At 41.1% G+C, this 22,272-nt stretch overlaps 2 protein-coding genes across 2 annotated transcripts in view; one reads left to right on the top strand and one right to left on the bottom strand.

Annotated features, from left to right (window-relative positions):
* Nucleotides 1-8,046, bottom strand: part of MFAP3 (microfibril associated protein 3) — a 15,695-nt gene extending 7,649 nt beyond the window's left edge. The window contains exon 1 of the mRNA XM_021708845.1: nt 8,001-8,046. The gene's annotated coding sequence lies outside the window, so the exon portion shown is untranslated. The remainder of the gene's footprint in view (nt 1-8,000) is intronic.
* An 815-nt stretch (nt 8,047-8,861) lies between these two features.
* The window catches only part of FAM114A2 (family with sequence similarity 114 member A2), a 41,107-nt gene continuing 27,696 nt past the window's right edge, over nt 8,862-22,272 (top strand). Inside the window, exons 1-7 of the mRNA XM_021708831.1 lie at nt 8,862-9,013; nt 13,942-14,165; nt 14,505-14,604; nt 15,315-15,407; nt 19,693-19,784; nt 20,902-21,036; nt 22,058-22,181. Coding sequence (XP_021564506.1) covers nt 8,977-9,013; nt 13,942-14,165; nt 14,505-14,604; nt 15,315-15,407; nt 19,693-19,784; nt 20,902-21,036; nt 22,058-22,181 — 805 coding nt within the window. The 5' untranslated portion in view covers nt 8,862-8,976. The remainder of the gene's footprint in view (nt 9,014-13,941; nt 14,166-14,504; nt 14,605-15,314; nt 15,408-19,692; nt 19,785-20,901; nt 21,037-22,057; nt 22,182-22,272) is intronic.

Here is a 22,272-nt window from a genome sequence, read left to right as displayed (position 1 = left end):
GATGGGGAGACACCTCTTATCAACAAGGGTGCCTGAACGAAGCATATCTGTATACCTAACCCTTAACTGTACCCCACAATATCATAAAAAATACTGATTAAAAATACAGTGTCTATTGACCACCACCTACTATGTGCTAACCATTGAACACCACCTACTATGTGCCAACCTCCTGTCCTGCACACTCAGTCTCTGCCTTCACAAAGCTCCCATCTGGCAGACGACATAGACACTAACTAAATATATACAAAATATGCTCAGTGCTACCCAAGGGAAAATACAGGTTGCTAGGAAAGCCCAACGTGGGGAGCTAACCTCACTGTGGAAAGCTTCTCTGACAAAGAGAGGTGTGCAGCAGGACCTGGAGGAACACTGAAATCAAACATAGAAATCAAACATAGAAGGGAAGTGTCCCAGGTAGAGGGCCAGGGGATAGGGAAAAAGCAGCTGGTTCTGGTCAGGAGGAATCCGGGAAAAATTGCTACAGCTGTGGTAATGAGAGGTGGTGACCAGAAAATGTTTGGTCTGATTCCTGACTCTGGAGGGGAACGGTCTGGGCCAGTGGAGATGGACTCTGGGAACCATAGTGCCTGAAGCGAGTGGAGGATGTATCTTCCAAGAGGAAGAGGTCAAAGAATGGAGAGGACCAATGTGGGGACTATCACCTGTGGGGTGGTCATGGGCCCCCAGAAGAAAGGTAGCTAGTATGGAAGAAATCAAAAATAAAGGAAATGGACTCAATTGCCCTGCTCTGAGATTCAAGAGCTTGGAAGAATGAAACATGAGAGGCTACAGGCAGGCAGAGTCCTCACACATGCAAGGCTTGGCGCAGCACTGCCTGTGCATGGACACCCTTTTTGCTGCAAATTCCCTGAGCTTTCTATCAAGGCCTGGCACAGAAATCCAGAGTACACCTGGATACAAGATGGCTTCTCCTTGATGCTTGGGGCCCTCCCCACCGACACTTCTCACCTGGCTCTGGTATGCGCAGCTCTGTACTGCTAGGCACTCTTCCCTAGCTTACCTGTGAGCCCCTAAGCACTGGGACTGTATTTTTTACTGCTATACATCATAATTAGCACATGTTCAGTACATATTTATTGATGGAGATTAGTTTAAATTTAGTAAAGTGAATATTATGCAACAGGGATTATAATTATTCAAATCGACACCCATTTACTAGCACCTATTATATACTCTGAGACAAAGACTGCCAATGCTAATAATCTCAAAAGTCCTTCAAGGTATCTGATTCAACCCCTAAAGTCTATATTTACCATCTTATCTTAGATGGCAGTGTTGTGAGAATAAAAGATCACCAAGTCCAAAGTATCCAAACCAGGCAGAATAACACATCACCTAGAGAGTTTGTAAAAATATAGATTCTTTTTTCTTTTTTTTGAGTTGGAGTCTCACTCTGTCGCCCAGACTGCCGCAGCCTCGACCTGCTGGGCTTCAGTGATCCTTCCGCCTCAGCCTTCCAAGTAGCTGGAACTACAGGCGCGTGCTACCACGCCCGGCTAATTTTTAAAAATTTATTTATTGTAGAGATGAGGTCTCGCCAAGTTGCCCTGGTGGGTCTCGAACCCGCGGACTCAGGCAATCCACTCACCTCAGCCTCCCAAGGTGCGAGATTACAGGCTGAGCCACCCAGCCTGGCTAAAAAATATAGATTCTTAGGTCCCACTAGTAAGAACCCTGGTTTTGGATCTTGGAATTTATAGCTTTTTATAAGATCCCTGGATGACTCAGGGGGCAGCAGGTCCACCGCCTAGCATCTAAGGGCCATTGGTAGTTCCTCGTCTCCTCTGCAACCACCCTGCTTAATGGTGCTCCAGACCAGACACTTCGCGTAAGAGAGGACTAATCACATTCCATTCTAGGTTAAGAGTACTCTGGATCAGCACAATTGAAGGTCTCTGATAAAGTTGGGCAGCAGACAGGTTTAGAGTACAGGATTCAAACACTGGCTTAGACTCTAACCAGCCTTGCAACTTTTATAAATGACTTAATCTCTGTGTCTCAGTCCCCTCATCCCTAAATTGAGGAAAACAATTAGTATCTATTCTCATAGGATTACTGCAAAGTCTGAATGAGGTAGTATATATAAAACACAGAGTCTAGCAATAGTAACCACTGAATAAGCTCGCTACTATTATTGTTGATGGTTTTTTCAGATATTGTGCTAAAATACACACCTGATAGCAATACCATTATATACCCTTTTACTAAGAATACCATGCAACCATTTAAAAATCTTGGGAGGGAGGGGGGATACCATAACACAGTTTTCATCTTTAAAATTTCACACTTTTATTTTTCTTTGTGAATACATATTTTGCAATAACATGGAGGATATGTGCATCGTAAACTGCACTTGGATCCCAACCATGATACGCTCCATTGTTTTTATGAATCCTGAGTGTATGATAGACTCTTGGCTGTGATCCAGTTGGCCTATGGGTCCCTCTTTTGAGCCCATCTCCTATCTTCTTGGGCCCAGGGGGAAGTCAATCCACCAGCCGACTAAGCTAATCCGAATCTTTGTTCTTGGAATTTGGAACTGAAATACTCATGGGTTAGGGCCACTTGAGGACGAGAAGGCAAATGGGGGCTAAGGCAGTCAGGTTTAGACACATACAAGGAAAAACTAAGAGAAAGGACAAAAGAGATGGAGAGGGAGACAATGGGAAGAAAGGAGAGAGAGGGAAGAGGGAGAGAAGCATGGAAGAGTAAGAGACTCAGACACACTGCTCCGGCTCCTGACAGAATTCTACTTCCTGGCTCTAATATGACTTTGGAGTCTCTCTGTCGCCCAGGTTGCAGTGCAGTGGCACACTCACGGCCACCACAGCCTCAACCTGCTAGGCTCAGGTGATCCTTCTGCCTTAGCCTTCCAAGAAGGTGGAACCATAGGTGTACACCACCATGCCCAGCTAATTTTTTGATTTATTGTAGAGATGAGGCCTTGTAAAGTTGCCCAGGCTGGCCTCGAAACCCTGGGCTCAGGTAGTCCTCTCGTCTCGGCCTCCCAAAGTGCTGGGATTACAGGTGTGAGCCACCACGCTAGGCGTGACTTTTTTTTTTTAAAGAAACTTCTTTATTCAATTCTATTCAAAATTAAAGCCACAAAGATGAAGACAACACATGAACAATGTAGTGAGTGGGAAAATGGTTAGGCAGGGGAAAAACATTAAGTCCTGTGGCTGTGGCTACCTGGTACTCTGCATCATTGGTCTCTAACTACTCCCTTATACGCCAGGGTGTGGCAATCAAACTGCCCACGTGCCCTGATTTGTGGTTCCTGTTTTGTAAGACACAGTCACTTGCCTCTATTAGAGGTTTAGAGAAAACAACAAGATAGGATCTAGAAAAACACTACGTGCACCCTTACACTGCTCTTAGGCCAAAGGTGGCAGAAATAGCCTGGCAAAGGGACATCATGCCAGAGAAACAGGGCCCACAATAGCTTGATATACCCAGTCAATATCGGGCACTTCACTCACACCATGGGCATCCTGAAGAAAGGACTTCTGATTGGAGCTGCTAGGAGACACAACCCATTGGTAGCTAAGAGGTGCTTAAGCAGCGATGGGAGAAAACTCTGGTAAAGACGTGCCCAAGAAGATGACGGCAGGAGAAAAGAGTGAAGGAACCCCTTGGGGTCAGGATAGCCCTGACTTATTTCTTAATGCTACGTCTTCTTTTAGTTAAGTTAGCTTTAATGGGTTTCTGCTACTTTTGCAACACAAACTGTGCCGACTTGGACCATTGTGCTCCTTCAGCTCAGTAACTTGAAAACAGCTCAGTTCAATCAAGGGCCTATCCCATGCAAGATGAAGTATAGTAGGTGTTGCAAGGGATGCTAAAATGATTTAGGACACTGTCCCAGACTCTCAAGAATTTACAAACTAGCTTGAAAGGCATGGGCAGAAACAGCTAACCAAGTAAGACAGTGTGAGATGTACTGAAGAGAAGTGTGATTATGAGAACTTTACAAATTTTAGGAATAGAGTTCAATTGCAAGCTTGAGACGTCCTCTAATAATAACATGCTTGCTATTCTCAGTTCAGCAGCTAACAGTTGAAGCTGAAGAATAAGGAGTTCAGAAAGGAAAATCAAAGTGTCACCTTCCTGTAAATAGTTAAAAGGGCTATCTAGACTGCATTTGTGGATGAAGTTACTTGATAAAATTTTATGTTACCTTTCTTCAGCAATAATATAAAAATGTAACAGGTAAGTGTGATACTCAAGCTTCATCCAACTCCTTTCTCATCTTTTAGGTATACAGAATGTAAGTTTTGCTAGGATCATGAATAATCAGACATGTAGATGATTTTACCCCAGAAAACCATTTTGAATATTGACTACATTATTTAAAAATGAAAGAAAATCGCCTATAGCGGTCATTCCTAACAGATTGCCTTGTTGCTGTTCCTGCCAACTTCTGAAGAAAGAAATATTTCCCCTCTGTTCCAATTCGCAACATAAGTAAATAAGGAAGTAATATGGCTTGTTTCCGTTCTGGTGGCCCAATATTAAACTGGCTGAGGGAACTGCTGTTTGCAGAAATAGTTCTGGGATAATGCAAAGGAGAAAGCACTGATGCCCTGATGGTATCTTTTTTTCAATCCAATCATACTGGGACATTAATGCTTCATTCTCCATAATTAAATGTGTTTAGGCTGTATTGCAGCTCATCCACACTTCTCTGCCTGTACTGCCACACTTAGAAAATGCAGGAGTTCCTACAACCCTGCACACAAATGGACAAAGTGGCATCTGAGTTGGCCAAAGGGAGAAAAAGCAAATGAAGAGCAGATTGTTAGCATTAAAGTCCTACTGTCCCTGCCCTAGGTTGCAGTCCTTTTATGTCACCTGGCTACCACATTATATTTCAATTTCAGCATGGGTCTCCTTAACTCCTGCCTTACTCCTTTCATATATCCCCAAACTGCCCCCGTTTAGGTCCTAAACACGAATCCAAGCAAATCAAGGTAACTTTAAAATCTATTGGTGATTTTCCACTGCTCACGAGATAACCTTAAAATTCCAGCCTGGCATCCGTAATTCTCTAATAGGTTTAGGCAGCAGGACCAAAATCATGAGGAGCGCGCCAGTGCTTATATGCATGACAACTGCTTGCTGAAGGAATGAATGGATTTAGAAGTTAAGTCTGGCCTCTATCATTAATTAGCTATGATATGCTTAGTGGTCTGTTTCTTCATCTGGAAGCTAATTATCATTATCATTCCCTTCTTTGCTTAAATCCTACAATCACCCAGCTTTCCTTCCATGGCTCAAAGCCAAAACCTTGAAGTTCTGGATTTAGTTGTTCCTTTGCTTAAAACTTTCTGCCCCTTCCCATCAATATCTTCCTGAGGGAAACTGTAAACCCTCTACAATATCAAACTCTAGTTTTCCCTTATTCAGAAAGACCTCTTACCTAAACTCTGACCCCTACCCTCCTAATTTCAGATAAGTTTCTTTTGTTTGGTCAGTACTCTAGCATACTAAGGGTAGTCTTTTGTTAAGACTTAACAGTTTCCCTCTTACAAGTTAACTATCTGTTCAAAAGATGAAATGATTGTGAATGACAGAGTCTAAAAACCTTCTCAAATCTTGGGCATAGGGACACTGCCTGTGACAAGTGCTCAACATTTTGAGTTAGCCCACTCATCGACTTATAATCTAAAAAGACACTCATCGACTCATAATCTAAAAGGTGTCTGCTACAATCTTCTTACTAACTTTTCAGAGTTTAGGGCTCTGGAAACTGTTAATGGAGAGATCTGTTAATAAGAGATCTGAAGATAAACACATCTATTTTTTGTTTAGTAGAGCAGGACTGGTCCATGACCTGACAGGAAACAGGCTACAGGAAGTGAACGGTGGGCGAGCCAGGGAACCTTCTTCTATATTTACAGCTGCTCCCTATTGCTTGCATTACTGCCTGAGCTCTGCTGTGCCAACATTAGATTCTCCTAAGTGCGTGAACCCTATGTGAACTGGGCACGTGAGGGATCTAGGCTGTGTGCTCCTTATGAGAATCTAATGCCTGATGATCTGAACTGGAGCTGAGGTGGTGATGCTATTGCTGGGGAGCAGCTGCAAATACAGATTAACATTAGCACATCCCTCCCTGTACCCTCCCATTCATGCAAAAATGGTCTTCCATGAAATCGGTCCCTGATGCCAAAAAGGTTGGGGACTGCTGCTCTAGAGTGGAGAATTTTACTATAACTGGTTTTTCCAACCTGTAATTTTTAGACCACTTACATAAAAGTAATCTGTGGTGCTTGTTAAATATGCAGATTTCTTGGCCCCACTCAAACTTACTGGCATCTCTTGGGTGCCTGCATTTTAACATGCATATAGTTTTAGTAATTTACAAATCAAACCCGTATTTCTTTTGATTGTCATGACAATATTGTAATTCAGTGATTCTCAAAGTGTAGTGCCAGGACCCCTAGGTATCCTTGAGACTTTTTTCAAGCCTATTTTTGTAATACTAGGACATGTGCCTTTTTCACTCTCGTTCTCACACAATATAGTGCAATTTTTCCAGAGGCTACATGATTACTGATACTATAACAGAATGTTGCAGGAAGTAGGAGAATCTAGTTGTCCTCCATTAAGTCAGATATTAAAGAAATTTGTAAAAAATGTCAAACAATGCATTCTCAGTAATTTTTTTGTTTTGGAAAAATATTCTTTATAGAAATGCTACTTATGTTAACATGCAATAAGTTTATCATTTTAAATGATTTAGTAACTTTTTTGAAATTTGACTTGATTTCTAAAATGGCAAACATTTATGTGGTATCACCCACATAAACAAAAACTTAGAAGTTTTCAGTAAGTTTTAAAAGTGTAAAATAATTCTAAGAACAAAAAGTTTAAGAACTGGTGTTATAATTATTATCAGCAGCATTTTATAAATAAGATGAAGATAGTAAAATAGCTTATTAAGATTCCATACTTAAGCCCCAAATTCTATGCATTTTCCACTACAACAGAAAACCAGAGGAAATTATTCATTTTACACTTATACAGATTTTTAATTTGTTTTTGAAATTTTTACAAGATTCTAGGTGACACTTGATGCACCTAAACTTAGAGAAGCAACAACAAAAGCAAAGGAAAATATCTGAAGGGTTTTACAAAGTGACAATTATTATACCTGGACACTAAGATGATAATTCTGAAGGCATTAAATGAAGTTGAAAGACATGGGTTCCTAAAAAAGCTCAGTTCCTTGGCCTCTCTGGGATTCAGTTTATCCGAATCTGTTTAATAGGATTGACTCTAATGCCTGTCAGTCCGGGTTTCACGCCTTCTCACTGCTCAAGGGCAACTGAAGAGACGCATCTTTATAATGAGGGGCCAGGAGTCATCTTAACCTTCAATCGTTTTCCACTGAGTTCCAGATAAAAATCAAACTCCTTACCCTTGCTCATAAGAATAAGCCGTAGAAGATTCGGAGTCTTAAGTCCCTGCCCTCATTTCCCTGCATGCTCATCCTGACATTTTTGCTCCATCCACAGGAGCCTTTCTTCTTTTCCTTGACCTTGTTAAGTTTGCTCGTGCTAGTCCCTCTGCCTGGAATTCTCTCCCCAGACATTCATAAAGCTTATTACTCCCTAACTTCGATTCGCCCCATGACCTCCTATACATTTCCTTAAAGCACTTACTATCAGACAGTCCTGTTTGTTGACTTGTTTATGGTCGGTATCGCCTCCTAGAATGTCAGCCTTAGAGAGAGTCTGGCTCTTGTTTGCTCGTTCACGGGGTGACCCCGACGCCCAGGGAAGTGCCTGGCAATATTTGGTGCTCAAAAACTGCTTCAAGACTGAACTCCCGCACCCAGGCCACGCCTTCAAAATTGTGGCGCACATCCTAGCCTCCTCCACGTCCCATCCCGACCCCCCGGGCTAACACCCACTCCTCCGCGTCCCCAGCATCTCCCCCAAACCAACCCCCACCGAGCGCCCACTTACCGGCCCCGCGCCGAGCTCCTTCCGGTCCGAGCGGCTGCTTGCCCCGGAAGTTCTCTCTGGCCTGCGAGCCCGCCTCCGCGTTGACGGGGCACTTCCGGGGCAGCGGGAGTGGCGAGTCGGCGGCGCAGGCTGCGGTGAGGGAGGCGGCTGGCGGGGTTCGGGGCTTCTCGGGACGAGGCCGGCGGATCGCGAGGGCCGAAGGCTAGGCCCGGGCGGCCATGGTCACTAGGGAGGGACAGGAGGCGGCCTGACGGTGGGTGGCGGAGACACCGCCGACAGGGCGCGGGGCTGTGGGGGCGCCGTGCTGACCGGAGCGCTGCGTGTGCGTGGCGCTCCAGTCAGCGTCCGAGGACTTCGGAGCCCACCTGGGACCCGCCTCTGGTGTGGGAGAAAGAGCGTGTTGCCTGTGTGGGGACCCGTTTAGTAACGATCAGATGAGTACAGACCACCGCCGCCACGTCCCAGTAGCAGCTGGGACCTGAGCACGGGGATGTGCCAGCAGGCAGTGTTCCCAGTCCCTCTCATTGTCCACAGCCCCTCACCCATTGCCTTTGAATTAAAAAAAGTAATAACTTTTTATTTTATCTACTTATTTTAAAGTCCAGTAGCTTTAGGGGCACAAGTGGTTCTTGGTTACGTGGTCGAATTGTATAGTAGTGAGGTCTGGGCTTGCAGTGTACCCGGCACCCAACTAGTGCGCGTTGTACCCGATGGGTGATTTTTCATCTTCTCCTCACTCTCACCCCGTCCCCTGGATCCCCCGTGTCCGTCCCACCACTCTTTGTGCCCCTGTGGCCCCGCAACTTAGCGCCCACTTATAAGTGAGAACACAAGATATGTGGTTTTCTCTTCCTGCGACGTTGAATCTTTGTAGAAACCCATAACCCCATTTGGCAGGTGAGGAGAGACGGAGTAGACAGGTGACCTGACCTCCCTAAAATTGCTGCAGGACTGGAAGGAAGTCTCTCCAGAGCTCATGGTCTTGGCTGCTGAGCTGTCCCGCTCTCCATTTAGTAAGTAGCGGAAGTGAGTATATATGTACAGCACACACACATATATTTACATATGTGTGAGTGTGTGTTTATCTCTTAAAAATGTAGCTCAGTCGTTTAGTTTTACTTTAAAAAAATTTTTTTAAAGAAATGGGTCTTGCTGTGTTGCCTAGCCTGGAATGCAGTGGTGCAATCATAGTTCATTGTAGCCTCAAACTTCTGGGCTCAAACGGTCCTCCCATTTTGGCCTCCCGAGAGACTAACTGGGACTACAGGCATGAGGCACCATGCCCAGTTGATTTTTTTTTTTTGTAGAGATGGAGTCTTGCTACACTGCCAAGGCTGGTAGTTTTAATGTTCTAGTTATTGGGATCTTTCTCCTTTTATGATGAAAATAGCACACACTTACTGCAGAATATCTAGAAAACTTAAAAAAAAAACATTAAGTAGTATAAGTCTATGTAACCGATATTTATTCCTTTATTTTTGCCTTCTGACTAGATGATGAGTTGGGTGAGAACAGGAATGGCACAACCATTTTAATAATGATAGTAATGATAATGGTGGTAATGATAATATAACCAGCCATCACCACAGAAAATTCTAACTTAGCTCAAATGTCTGGCACATTTTAGATGCACATTAAGCCTGTGTTGTACAAATGAAACAGTAGAAATAATTAATGTTTAATATTTTTGAGGATGTCCTTCCAGTCTCTTAGAGAATTATATGAATTGTATTTATGTAATAAGTATATATATACTACTATATTATTTTTAATATTTATAATGATGATGTGTTGTGACCTTGAACGTGCAAAAGGAAAAAATAGTAAAAAAAAAAAAAAAAAACGATTAATATGTACAAAAGATTAATTGAACTTTGTGCAAGAACTGTATAGTTTCTCCTATTTGATAGTTCCTTGGAGTGGGGCAGAAATTGTATTCTACATTAGTTCTTTTTTTTTTCTTTTTTTTGAGTCCGGGGTGTCACTCTGTTGCCCAGGCTGGAGTGCAGTGGTGTGGTCATGATGATCACAGCTCACAGCAGCCTCGATCTCCTAGGTTCAGGCGATCCTTCTACCTCAGCATCTCGAGTAGGGACTATAGGCATGCACCACCATACCTAGCTGATTTTTTTTTTTTTTTTTCAGAGACGAGGTTTCACTATATTGCCCAGGCTGGTCTCGACTCCTGGGCTCAAGCAGTCCTCCTGCCTCAATCTCCCCAAGTGTTGGGATTACAGGTATGTGCCACAGTGCCTGGTCCTACATTAGTTCTTCATCTCCAGAGGTACAGTGTACCACTTGGCACACAGTAGATATTCTAAAAAGGATTCAGGTGAGTGAGTGAATACTTCTAAGTTGGTTTGCATGTCAGCAAGTAGTTGTATCTGAATTTTTTTTTTCTATGTGTTTTGGAAATGTGTACTATATATCATATACCCATAGAATCTGAGCTCCATGGTATTGTGTAATATACCTTTCTAGCTTTATGGCTCCCCATCCTTTTCCCTGCCATGTTAACTACTCCTGGTGACTGTCCATATCCCATACTGTCACACCTTAGGCCTTTGAGTGTGCCCATGTGTTATTTCCACATCCTTGATTTCTGTCACTGGCTTCTTCATCTGTCAAAATCCTAAGCATTTTTTAAGGCAAGTGTTGCAAACTCATATGTCTACAGGAGCTAATCAGGTAACATATATGAGTGAAGTGGATTTGGGTGGGTGATTGTAGGAAACTGGAGAGCGCTGCCTGGTCTACAAGGACCCAGCTGCTATTTAACACCAGCTAGTTATCTCCAAGTCAGAGGTGGGCCCAGTGTTGCCAGATGGTTTTACAAGAGAGAAGTTGAAAACCTATATTTTTATATGAAGCCTGATTTTTAAATGTTAGCAACTAATTTTAAAAAGTTTAAACACTGTGCAGGCAAAATAAAAACATACGTAGGCTGAATGTGGTATTCAGATTCCCAGTTTGTAACCACAACTCTAGGCTCAGGCACTTTGTTCATGAATTATATTGCTTGATTCTAATAATTTCATTCTTTCTTTTCTTTTAGCATTTTAGTGCTGTGTCTAATCTACCTTAGTTGTTAATATGTTTCTTTTCTAATACATTAGAAACATTGTGATGGCCTAGATTGGATTTAATTCTGCACTTAGTAATATCAGTATTTTTTGTTTGTTTGTTTTCTGTTTTTGTTTTTTTTTGAGTTGGAGTCTCACTCTGTTGCCCAGACTGGAGTGCAGTGGCCGCTCCTGGCCACCGCAGCCTCGACCTGCTGGGCTCTGGTGATCCTTTCGCCTCAGCCTTCCAAGTAGCTGGAACTACAGGCGTGCGCTACCACGCCTGGCTTATTTTTTGATTTATTGTAGAGATGAGGTCTCACCAAGTTGCCCAGGCAGGTCTCAAACCCACGGGCTCAGGCAATCCACAATCCACTCACCTCAGCCTCCCAAAGGTGCAGGATTACAGGCTGAGCCACCGAGCCCGGCTAGTAATATCAGTATTAAAAATGTGTTTATACGTACCAAGTCATGTGTGTGTTATGTGTGTATGTATGTATGCAAATAGTATGTGTGTACATCATAGGTATGTATGAGGTGAGACCCCCAAAAATGGTATTATCTATTTGGAGGGCAGGCCCTGTAGTGTAGACTTCTCCTGCTAGGTAAGTGTTCTAGGAACCCATCGGCATCAGTCTACCAGCTAGCATTGTTGGGAGAGACTGTGTTTGGTTTCAGTGAATTTTTTCCTAGGAGATTCTTTCAGTGCATTTACCTATTTCATGATGGGTGATTTACAAGCACACCTGCCCACACTGTACTGTGTTCAGCAATTTTTGACCAAAAACAGCAAGACCTGTGTGCCTCACTCTCTCTATTCACCTAATCTCACCCCAGTGACTTTTTTGTTTGTTTGTTTCCCTGGATTGAAACAAAAGTCCTCAAAGGGAAACATTTTGCCGATGTGAAAGAGAAGAAGCAAAAAATGGCAGCAACACTAAAAGGCATCACAATTGGCAAGTTCGAAACTGTTTTGAGCAGTAGAAAAAGTGTCTTGATAGGTGTATTGCATCAAATAGAGAGTACTTTGACAGTGACTGAAGTTTAAGCACGTAAGAATAAATACACAGTTTTTTATAAATACCTTTTTTGGGGATTCCCACCATATGTATGAGGTTGTATCTTGACTTTAAGCTGCCAAAGAGCTCTATTTCTGGAAGGAGTTGAGTTGGATAATGTTGGTATTCAAAAATTGATCAGATAGAAATCCTATCTGATGGCTTAAGTTTCATAATGTCTCTGGAAAAATGGAGGTAGGAATGTTGAATAACTAATGAGTTTTTTAAGGCAATCAATAAAAGGAAAAAAAAATCTATAAATCAGACCTCAGAGAAATTAAAAACTTTTGTTCTATGGAAGACCTTATGAAGACAGTTAGAAGATAAGCTACAGACTGGGTTAGATATTTGTAAACCACATATTCCATTGAGGATTTATAATATATAAAGAGCTAATTTCTTACATGATTTAGAATATATAAGAAGCTCACAAAACTCAATGGTAAAAATAATAAAAATCTCATTACAAAATGGGCAAGAGACGCAAAGATATTTCACTAGAGTATATACAAATGGCAAATAAATAGATGAAAAGATGTTCAACCTCATTAGCTATTAGAGAAATGCAACTTTAAAGCCACAGTGAGGTAACACACAACTATCAGAATGCCCCCCCCCCCAAAATAGTGACAACACCAAATGCTGGTGAGAATGCAGGGAAACCTGATTACTCATTCATTGCTGGTGGGAATGTAAAATGGGGTAGCTACTCTGAAAAATAGTATGGCAGTTTCTTATAAAACTAAACAGGCACTTATCATATGACCCTGCGATTTTACTCTTGATCATTTATCCCAAAGAAATGAAGGTTTGTTCCTACAAAAATGTGTACATGGACTTTTTTTTTTTTTTTTGCATCAGAGTCTCACTCCGTTACCTAGGCTGGAGTGCAGTGGCACACTCTTGGCCACCCCAGTGTCGACCTGGTGGGCTCTGGCGATCCTTCCACCTCAGCCTTCCAAGTAGGCAGAACTATAGGCAAGCACTACCACGCCCGGCTAATTTTTGATTTATTGTAGAGACAAGGTCTCACCAAGTTACCCAGGCTGGTCTTGAACCCGCAGGCTAGGCAATCCACTTGCCTTGGCCTCCCAAAGTGCTGGGATTATAGGCTGAGCCACCAAGCCTGACCTGTACATGAACTTTAATAGCCATCTTATTCATAATAGTCCCAAAGTGGAAACAGCCCATGTATACTTCTATGGGTAGATAGATAAACAAATTATGATACATCCATATCATGAAGTACTATTCAGAAATAAATAGGAACTACTGATACACACAAATGGATCTTGAGGAACTTATGCTGAGTGAGAACAGTCAATCTCAAAGGGTAGCATACTATGTAATTTCATTTATATAGCATCTTGAATTGACAAAATTAGAGAGATGGAGAACATCTCTCCATGAAAGGTCAGTAGTTGCTTTGAATTGGAAGGAGCGGGAAGTGGCTATGGCTAAAAAAGGATAGTACAAGGGATCCTTTGAATTGTGTATTTTGATTGTGGTGTTGGTCATAAGAATCTACATGTAATAAAATTTTTGAGAGCTAAATACACAAATAAGTGCATGTCAGACTGATGAAATCTGAATAAACTCAGTGGGTTACGTCAATGTCAGCTTCGTGGTTGTGATACTATACTGCAAGCGTGCAAGTGGTTACCATTGGGGGAAACTGGTAAAGGTGTGTGGAATCTCTGTACTATTCCCCTTACACTTGCATGTGAATCTATAATAATCTCAAACTAAGAAGTTTAAGCAATAATTTATACCCCCAAAACTTATATAAATACATTTTTTCTTGGGCTCTAATTTTGCCAGGTGATGTTCTAATCATGTCAGATAAAGATGTTACTGAGACTCCAGTGCTAACTGAAACAACCCCCATCCTTGAAGATGGAAACTGTGAACCAGCCAAGAATTCTGAGTCTGTTGACCAAAGTGCCAAGCCAGAGAGTAAATCAGAACCTGTAGCTCTCACTCGGAAAAGACCAGAGGCCAAGTCTTCCAGTGACCTTGAGACTCCAAAGGTTCTCCCTGCTCAGGTATCACAGGCTGCAGGCAAAATAGAGTATCTATTAAAATATCAGCATTAAAAAGTTGGGATTTAAAGGAATTTGGAATCAATACCAGTTTAAGATTGTGCTTATTTTGTTCTTTTACAACCTTAAAATACAATTTTATAAATACGTCTGTGAATGGTTGCCTTGCTATGTGATACTTACATGCTGATAATGTATATCTGTGTTTGTTTAGCCAAATAGTATGTATTGGTTCACTCATACTTTTGGCGAATAGTTAGATACCTTGTCTTTACATTCTGATTCTCCTCTAATTTTTCCATTTTTCTTTGCTTTTTGTTTTTCTGTCTACTGGGAAATTAGGAGACTGTTTCTAAAGAAGCACCCCAGACTGGATGGGGCTATTGGGGCAGTTGGGGCAAGTCCTTACTCTCCTCAGCCTCCGCTACGGTAGCCACAGTCGGTAAGCTCATCAGTAATCTAGTTATTTTTTGTGTGCATTTTGCTACAGGTGTGTGTTACAAATGACTTTGTTAATTCTTCTTCCTCCTATATTTACTCAAAGGCTTTATGGCCTGAGGATGCATTAGTAATGATGGGCTGATGGGTATTGCCATTAGAGTTGGCAGCATTTCCTCACTAGAAGGGTGAAGTCTGGAGTTGTTACTGTAAATTCACTCCTTTGTTATGATGAATCAGTTTTGTTTTTTTATTTTTTATTTTTTTTTGAGTTGGAGTCTCACTCTGTCGCCCAGACTGGAGTACAGTGGCCGCTCCCGACTACCGCAGCCTCGACCTGCTGGGCTCCGGCGATCCTTCCGCCTCAGCCTTCCGAGTAGCCGGAGTTACAGGCATGCACTACCACACCCGGCTGATTTTTTGATTTATTGTAGAGATGAGGTCTCGCTGCCCAGGCGGGTCTCGAACCCGTGGGCTCAGGCAATCCACTCACCTCAGCCTCCCAAAGGCGCGGGATTACGGGCTGAGCCACTGAGCCTGGCCAGTTTTATTTTTTTGTAAGGAGATAGTCCTAAGGGTTATTTACGTATTGTCAAAATAACATGTCTTGTGGCTGGCTGCAAATGCTTTTGAAAATCTGTGGTTTTGTTTTTTGGTTTGTTTCTTCAGTTTTGGTGACTAATAGCAAAAAATGTTAATCATTTTTCTCATTAGGACAAGGTATTTCAAATGCCATTGAGAAGGCAGAGACTTCCCTTGGAATCCCTAGTCCCAGTGAAATTTCAAGTGATGTCAAGTACACAACAGGTCAGTATATGGAAATATAAACACCTAGGATTATGGATGAAAATGGAACAGTTAAACTCATTTTCCAGTAGATATCTGTCGAACATCTGAAACTTAGGGTATCATGGGACTGTGGTAGCAAAGAGGATCTATCTCAAATGACTGTTATAAACATTAAACAAATAAGACCATGAATATAGAATGTAAAAATTGCTTAGCATTTTGCTTGGTATAATTGAGTAAGAGGCCAATAAGAGCTGAATTTAAATCTATCATGGCACAAGAAAAATATTTTAATGCATTAGCGTTGGGGTATATTTTTTTGTATTCAGATTTTTATGAAGGTGAAGTTTAATTCTGCAGCCTTGCTTTGATCAAACAGAAATCTACTCTCACTTCAGCCTTAAAGGATAGAATTATAACCAGATATCAAGAGGACCTGGGACCAGAAAATAGTCAGCTTTTTTTCCATCTTTCAGGGACTTCATTGTCTTTCACTCTTGCTTTTTTCTGTTTATCTGTATTTTTTTTTCTTCAAAGCTGACTGACTTTCTCTGCATCGCTTTCCCAGCTGTAACTTTATTTTGAATCCTGGCATAAGTGCCCATTGGAGACCAACTGATATGTGTCACATGTCCATAGGTCAGTTATGGCCATGAGATAAGATCACATTATATAAGCATGGCTGTAAAGGACTATATATGTGAATAGAAGGCACTGTTCTTAATGATGTCTCCCTCAGTCAGACTACTGTGGTGGCAAGTAACAATATGTGACTAAAAGTGAATTTAATTTTCTCACCTAAAACTCCAGAAGTAGGCTGTTTCAGAGTTAGTTTAGTGGCTCAGTGATGTCATCGTTCTTGGTTGGCTTCTCTACCATTTTCTTGGTTGTTTTCTTTATGGCTGCCAGGTAATACTACAACTTCCAGTGTGAAACTACTGTGTTGAAAATCAGGAATTAAGTAGATGGGACGTGTCATTGCCCTCTTGCATCTTTCTTTAAAGAAAAAAGTTTTCCATCTAGATCAGGGTCTTATAGTTAGGATATAGCAGCAAGAGATGTTGGGAGAGTGAATTTTGGGCATTATCAGAAACCTTCAGATCAGGAACTGGGTTTAGCAGGCAAGGAAAAATATGCTGTTGAATATATAAATAGCATCTTTATAACACCTGAAAGATGTCTACCACACAGGGCCAAGTTTTACAAAGGGTATTGCAAAAACTAGTGTGAATCCTGAAAGTGTGCGCTAGATAGTGAAATATCTAGGATTAAAATCTTACAAGAGAAAGTTGAAGGCATCATGAATATTGAATCTGGAAATCTGGGGAAGGGAGCTTGGAGAATATGCTGATTCTTTTCATAACTCTGAAGACTAGCATGAAGGAGAGGACTTTATTATTTGTGGCTCATAAGGAGAGGACTAGTGCCACTTGGTGAAAGTTATATGGACTTAGATTTCTTTTAAATTTTGTTTTAGAGCTGTAGTGTACAAGTAAGTATTTACCACATAAGTAAGTTTTATGCAGGTGAAGTTTGGACTTCTACCAGGCCCTCTATCCCCCGATAGTGGATCTGGTACCCAGTGTGTTGCCATGCTCCCTCTGCCCCAAATCCCTTATGCCCTCCTTCTCCTCTACCGCCAGTTACACTTAGATTTTAATAAAGAGTTTAACAGTGAGAATTTTTCAAAATTAGATAATATGCCCCTCCCATCTAACCCAGAGGAGGGGGGTTAATTTCTCTGCCAAGGATGTGTCTTGGCAGATGTGTCTTGTAGCTGAGATATATCTTTTCAGAAGTTTGAGGTAAGCAGAAGCCACTAATGGAAGTCATTCAACCACCTTTTCGGGATTTTTGTTGTTCTCCTTTAAAGTCTGTTGTTAGCCAGGTGTGGTGGCTCATGCCTGTAATCCCAGCACTTTGGGAAATCAAGGTGAGAGAATTGCTTGAGCCCAGGAGTTTGAGATCAGCCTGGGCAATATGGTGAAACCTTGTCTCTACAAAAAATGAAAAAAATTAGCCAAAAAAAAAGGAAATCTGGGGAAGGGAGATTGGAGAATATGCTGATTCTTTTACATAACTCTGAAGACTAGCTGGTTCGTGCCTGTAGTCCCAGCTACTTGAGAGGCTGAGGTGAGAGGATCGCCGGAGCCTAGGAGGTCAAGGCAGTAGTGAGCCATGAGCATGCCACTGCACTTCAACCTGGGTGACAGAATGAGACCTCAACTCAAAATAAAGGGTGTTGTCTTCTGCCCTCCTGTGGGCAGGCAGTAAAGGTATATGTGACTTAGACTGATCCTTTTAAGGCTAGTTTTTAAGCTTGTTAAGGTGAGTCTAGAGTAGCCTTTACTCTAAGTACTAGTTTATCTGTGCTACTAAGTCCTGACTCTTGAGGGCTCTACTTAATTTCCAGGTTTTAATTAAGCTCTTTACTTTGGTTGGTTGAAGTCAAACCTCTCAATTTTGCATGAGCTCTGGGGATTGTTCCATGGTTGTTTTTTGCTCAGACTTGTGGAGTCTCCTGGTACCTGTGCAGTGTAGTATTTTTTTTTTTTTTTTTTTTTTTTAGTTGGAGTCTCCATCGCCCAGGCTGGAGTGCAGAGGCATGCTCATGGCCACCCCAGGGTCGACCTGCTGGGCTCCAGCGATCCTTTCACCTCAGCCTTCCAAGTAGCTGGAACTATAGACACTTGCTACCATGCCTGGCTAATTGTAAAAAAAAAATTTTTGTGGCGATGAGGTCTCACCAAATTGCCCAGGCTGCTCTCAAAGCAGTGTAGTCTTTAGGCAAAGACATAAGGGCACACCAATATAGATTCTAGAACTCTTTACCTATGTAGCTTCCTCTCTCCAGTTTTCTGACCTGCAGGTTCCTACTGCTTCAGCCTCCTGGATTCCAGGCACTGTTTCTTCCACTCATTGTGATTGCCATGCTCTGCTTGGGTTTCCCCTCCCTGTATCATGGTCTAGACGGGCCCTCTAGACAGAAAACCCTGCCAACATAGGGCTCATTTTGTTTATCTTCTTGTGTGGATTAAAGTTTTGTACTGTCTGTTGTCCTATGTCTGAAAACAGTTTTTTCTCGAAGGCGTGGGCTCAAGCAATCCACTTGTCTTGGCCTTCCAAAGTGCTAGGATTACAGACTGAGCTACCCAGCCCGGCCAACAGTTTTTTCTTAAAGTTTCTGTGGTAGGAGGGCAGATTGAATACTAGTTAATCCACCATTCCTGAAAGTGGATGTCTTCTCTATAATAGAGTTTTTGATGTAGGTAGATTATTTGGTATAATAGTTGTTCTACGAGACATTTTTCAGGTTAATAGGAGAGATTATTTTTTGAAACATACCCATCTTTGTATTATATGTCTGTTTGATTTCTGTTAATAAGTATAATTTTCTAGGGTAAAATTTAAAGTAGACTGGATTTTTAAAAATTGAGTTGAGTTAGAATTTATATCCAGTAAAATTTACCCTTCTTAGGTATATAGTTTTACATATTTGACAAATATGTGCATTCCTATTTATTCTGTATAACCATAGTACATTGTGATTATACAGATACAGAAAAATATTTCCGATACCTATATGGGCAATTGAGAGATAAGAATATTTTCTTTTTTTTTTTTTTTTGAGTTGAAGTCTCACTCTGTCTCCCAGGCTGGAGTGCAGTGGCACGCTCACGGTCACTGCAGCCTCGACCTGCTGGACTCAGGTGATCCTTCCACCTTAGCCTTCCAAGTAGCTAGGACTACAGGTGCATGCTACCATGACTGGCCTATTTTTTGACTTATTGAAGAGACGAGGTCTCACCAATTTGCCCAGGCTGGTCTCGAACCCCTGGGCTCAGGCAATCGTCCCCCCTTGGCCTCACAAAGTGCTGGGATTATAGGCTTGAGCCATCGCACCTGGCAAGAATATTTTTGTTACCCCCCAAAAGTTCCCTCATGTTCCTTTGTAATAACCCCGTTCCACCTACTTTCAGCGTTTGACAATCACTGATCTGTTTTTGAACTTGGGGTTTTACTTTGTCCAGAAAGAGCTTACAACTGGAATTACACAATATATAGTCTGTTGTTGCATACATAAGTAGTTTGTTCAAGGGACTGGATTTTATTTTTGAAATGAAAATGAAGAAAAGCTGCCTGCCTTACTTTTCATTAAAAAATAAGCAAATAATACGGCAAGGGCTTAGGGATTTATGTGTAAGAAACAGTATCTAATTTTTAAAGGTTCATAAAGATGCTAATAAAGTAAAACACTTAATGGACTTTCCCATCATGTTTACATAACTCCTCTCTCTTATAGGAGAGACAGATGTCAAAGAGAGTGAAAACTCCCCCATAGCCACTGGGCCATTTGGTGTGTTCTCAACCATCTCTACTGCTGTTCAGAGCACAGTGAGTAAAAAGTGCACATTGGCCTGTTCCCTTCCATTATTGTAATGGGTTTTCTCATCTTTCTCCTTTTCTTTGAAAAGCCGTGGGGACGGATTACTCTTAAAGGCGTTCAAATCATTGAAGATCAATCACTTTGATCTTAGGAGTAGAGTGAGAGCTACTTGAAAACTTTCTTCAAAGGCATAAGGAAGGGAGTAGGGAATGAAAAGTTATAGAGATGCAATGTGCATTATCTGTGGACTAGGAATTCTAGTTTACTGGCCATAGAAAATAGCTCTGCTTTACAATTATTGCATCTCTTAGGCAAAGGGAAAATGTGTTCTTTATGACAAATACTTGTAAAACTATATATGATTTGAAACAACTTAGAAGTACTACATAGGAAGCTTAATTTCTTTCCTACATAAGGATAGGTGACTAGTACTTATTTTAACATTTTACTGAAGTATAACATACATACAGAAAATTAAACCATAAGTTTTCAGTTTGCATTTTCACAGTGTGAACCTACTTAGACTAAGAAACAACATTATAGTGCATCAACTGCCCCCCACCTGTTTCCTCTCCCAGTCTTCTGAGCCTCCTCCTCTTTCTCACCAAGATAACCACAATCCTGACTTCTACCATCACAGGTTAATTTTGCCTGCTTTTAAGCTTTATATAAATGGAATCATACTTTTTTATATCTGGCTTCTTTCACAAAGCATTATGTTTTACAGTTTATTCAAGGTTCAGTTTGTGTGGTGGGTTTCATTGTGAGGCTTTGTCACATTTTATTTATTCATTCCACAGTTGGTGAGTATTGGGGTAGTTTCCAGTTTATAGATATTACAAATAGCACTCTTAAGAACATTTTTGTACCTGTCTTCTGATGAACCCTGTACACATTTATGTTGGGTGTGTAACCATGAATAGAATTACTGGATTATACAGCTGTAGTAGATATTGACAGTTTTCCAGAGTGGTTACTAACGATTTATATTCCCACAAGCAGCATATGATTTAGTTGCTTCATATTCTTGTCAGTGCTTGTGATTTTTAACCACTACTTTTATGTAATTAGAAACATGCAAATGTGTTTTCTCAATATTATAATGAGACTGCATGTGTTTTCTAGGGAAAGAGCGTTATCAGTGGGGGTTTGGATGCCCTAGAATTCATTGGAAAAAAGACAATGGATGTAATAGCAGAAGGGGATCCTGGATTTAAAAGAACTAAGGGTCTGATGAACCGGAATTCCACATTGTCTCAGGTATTCTTTGTCTTATCTGTTTACTTCCTGTTTCTCTTTTGATCTATATTTTTGCCTGTGTTTACTTGGGATCTTGTTAGTGTTTCCTTTTGAAGAATTTTAATGATTTTTAAATTACGCATTTTTTGCGGTGGAGGTGTTGGTGAGAGCACTAAGGCTTAGAAAATGCTCACTTAGCTGGGCTCGGTGGCTCAGCCTGTAATCCCAGCACTTTAGGAGGTGGATTGCCTGAGCCCAGGGGTTCGAGACCAACCTGGGCAACTTGGCGAGACCTCATCTCTACAATAAATCAAAAATTAGCTGGGTGTGGTAGCGTGCAGTTGTAGTTCCAGCTACTTGGAATGCTGAGGTGGAAGGATTGCCGGAGCCCAGCAGGTCGAGGCTGCAGTAGCTGGGAGCGGCTCCTGCACTCCAGTATGAGTGACAGAGTGAGACTCCAACTCAAAAAAAAAAAAAATGCTGCACAATTTATTTTCTCATTGTATAGTAGGGAGATGAAATGTATTTCACATGGAGGCTTGAAACTTTTTGGAAATACTCTCCAAAACAAACACAAAACTGTGCTTGATTGAACTAATTGCTAGAAATAGAATGAAACAAGTGTTATTTCTTTAATTTAAACAAAAAGAACAGGTCTTAATAGCACATCTGTTATTTTTCCTTCACTTTTTTTTCTTTTTAAAGTTTCTTTGGTTTAAGGTGCCAAGGACCTGTTGACTTAAACTACCCATATGTGTACAGTTACCTGCTAGTTTTTAATTGATTTAAGATTATTTCATTTTATTCCCAATTTCTAAGCTGTGAAGTACTAATAATTTTCAGACATTTCTAGCTTGTATTATTTTTGGAAGTACAAATTGTCTCTAGCTTTCTGTAATAATCAGCCTCTTGTGTTAAGGTTTTTAAGGAATATCTCATGTTCACTGGTGAGCTCATAATTTTGATTTCAAGTTGAACTATAGTCTCTGTTTGAGAATGTTTTTCTTTCATACTCCCATAATTTTCATTATTACCCATTCAGATGAAATCTATCCTTATTTCTCTGAGTGGAGAAGAATTAGAGACGCTAAAACTTGAATTAGAGCAACTCAAAGAAGCATTTTCTCTGGAAGAATTTTGTGAAGAAGAAGAAGAAGAGAAAAAAGGTAATATAAAAATGTAGAATCTGAGAGGAGAAAATGCAGTGTATTTATGCAGTACCCTTTAAATAAATCATTTGCTTTCTATTTACACTAG

The sequence above is a fragment of the Carlito syrichta genome, unplaced genomic scaffold (genome assembly GCF_000164805.1).
Source record: "Carlito syrichta isolate Samal-C Ts95f unplaced genomic scaffold, Tarsius_syrichta-2.0.1 Scaffold64588, whole genome shotgun sequence".
In the NCBI taxonomy this organism is placed as follows: Eukaryota; Metazoa; Chordata; class Mammalia; order Primates; family Tarsiidae; genus Carlito; species Carlito syrichta.
The sequence above is the reverse complement of the archived record's forward strand: the minus strand, read 5'-3'. Positions and strand labels throughout refer to the sequence as shown.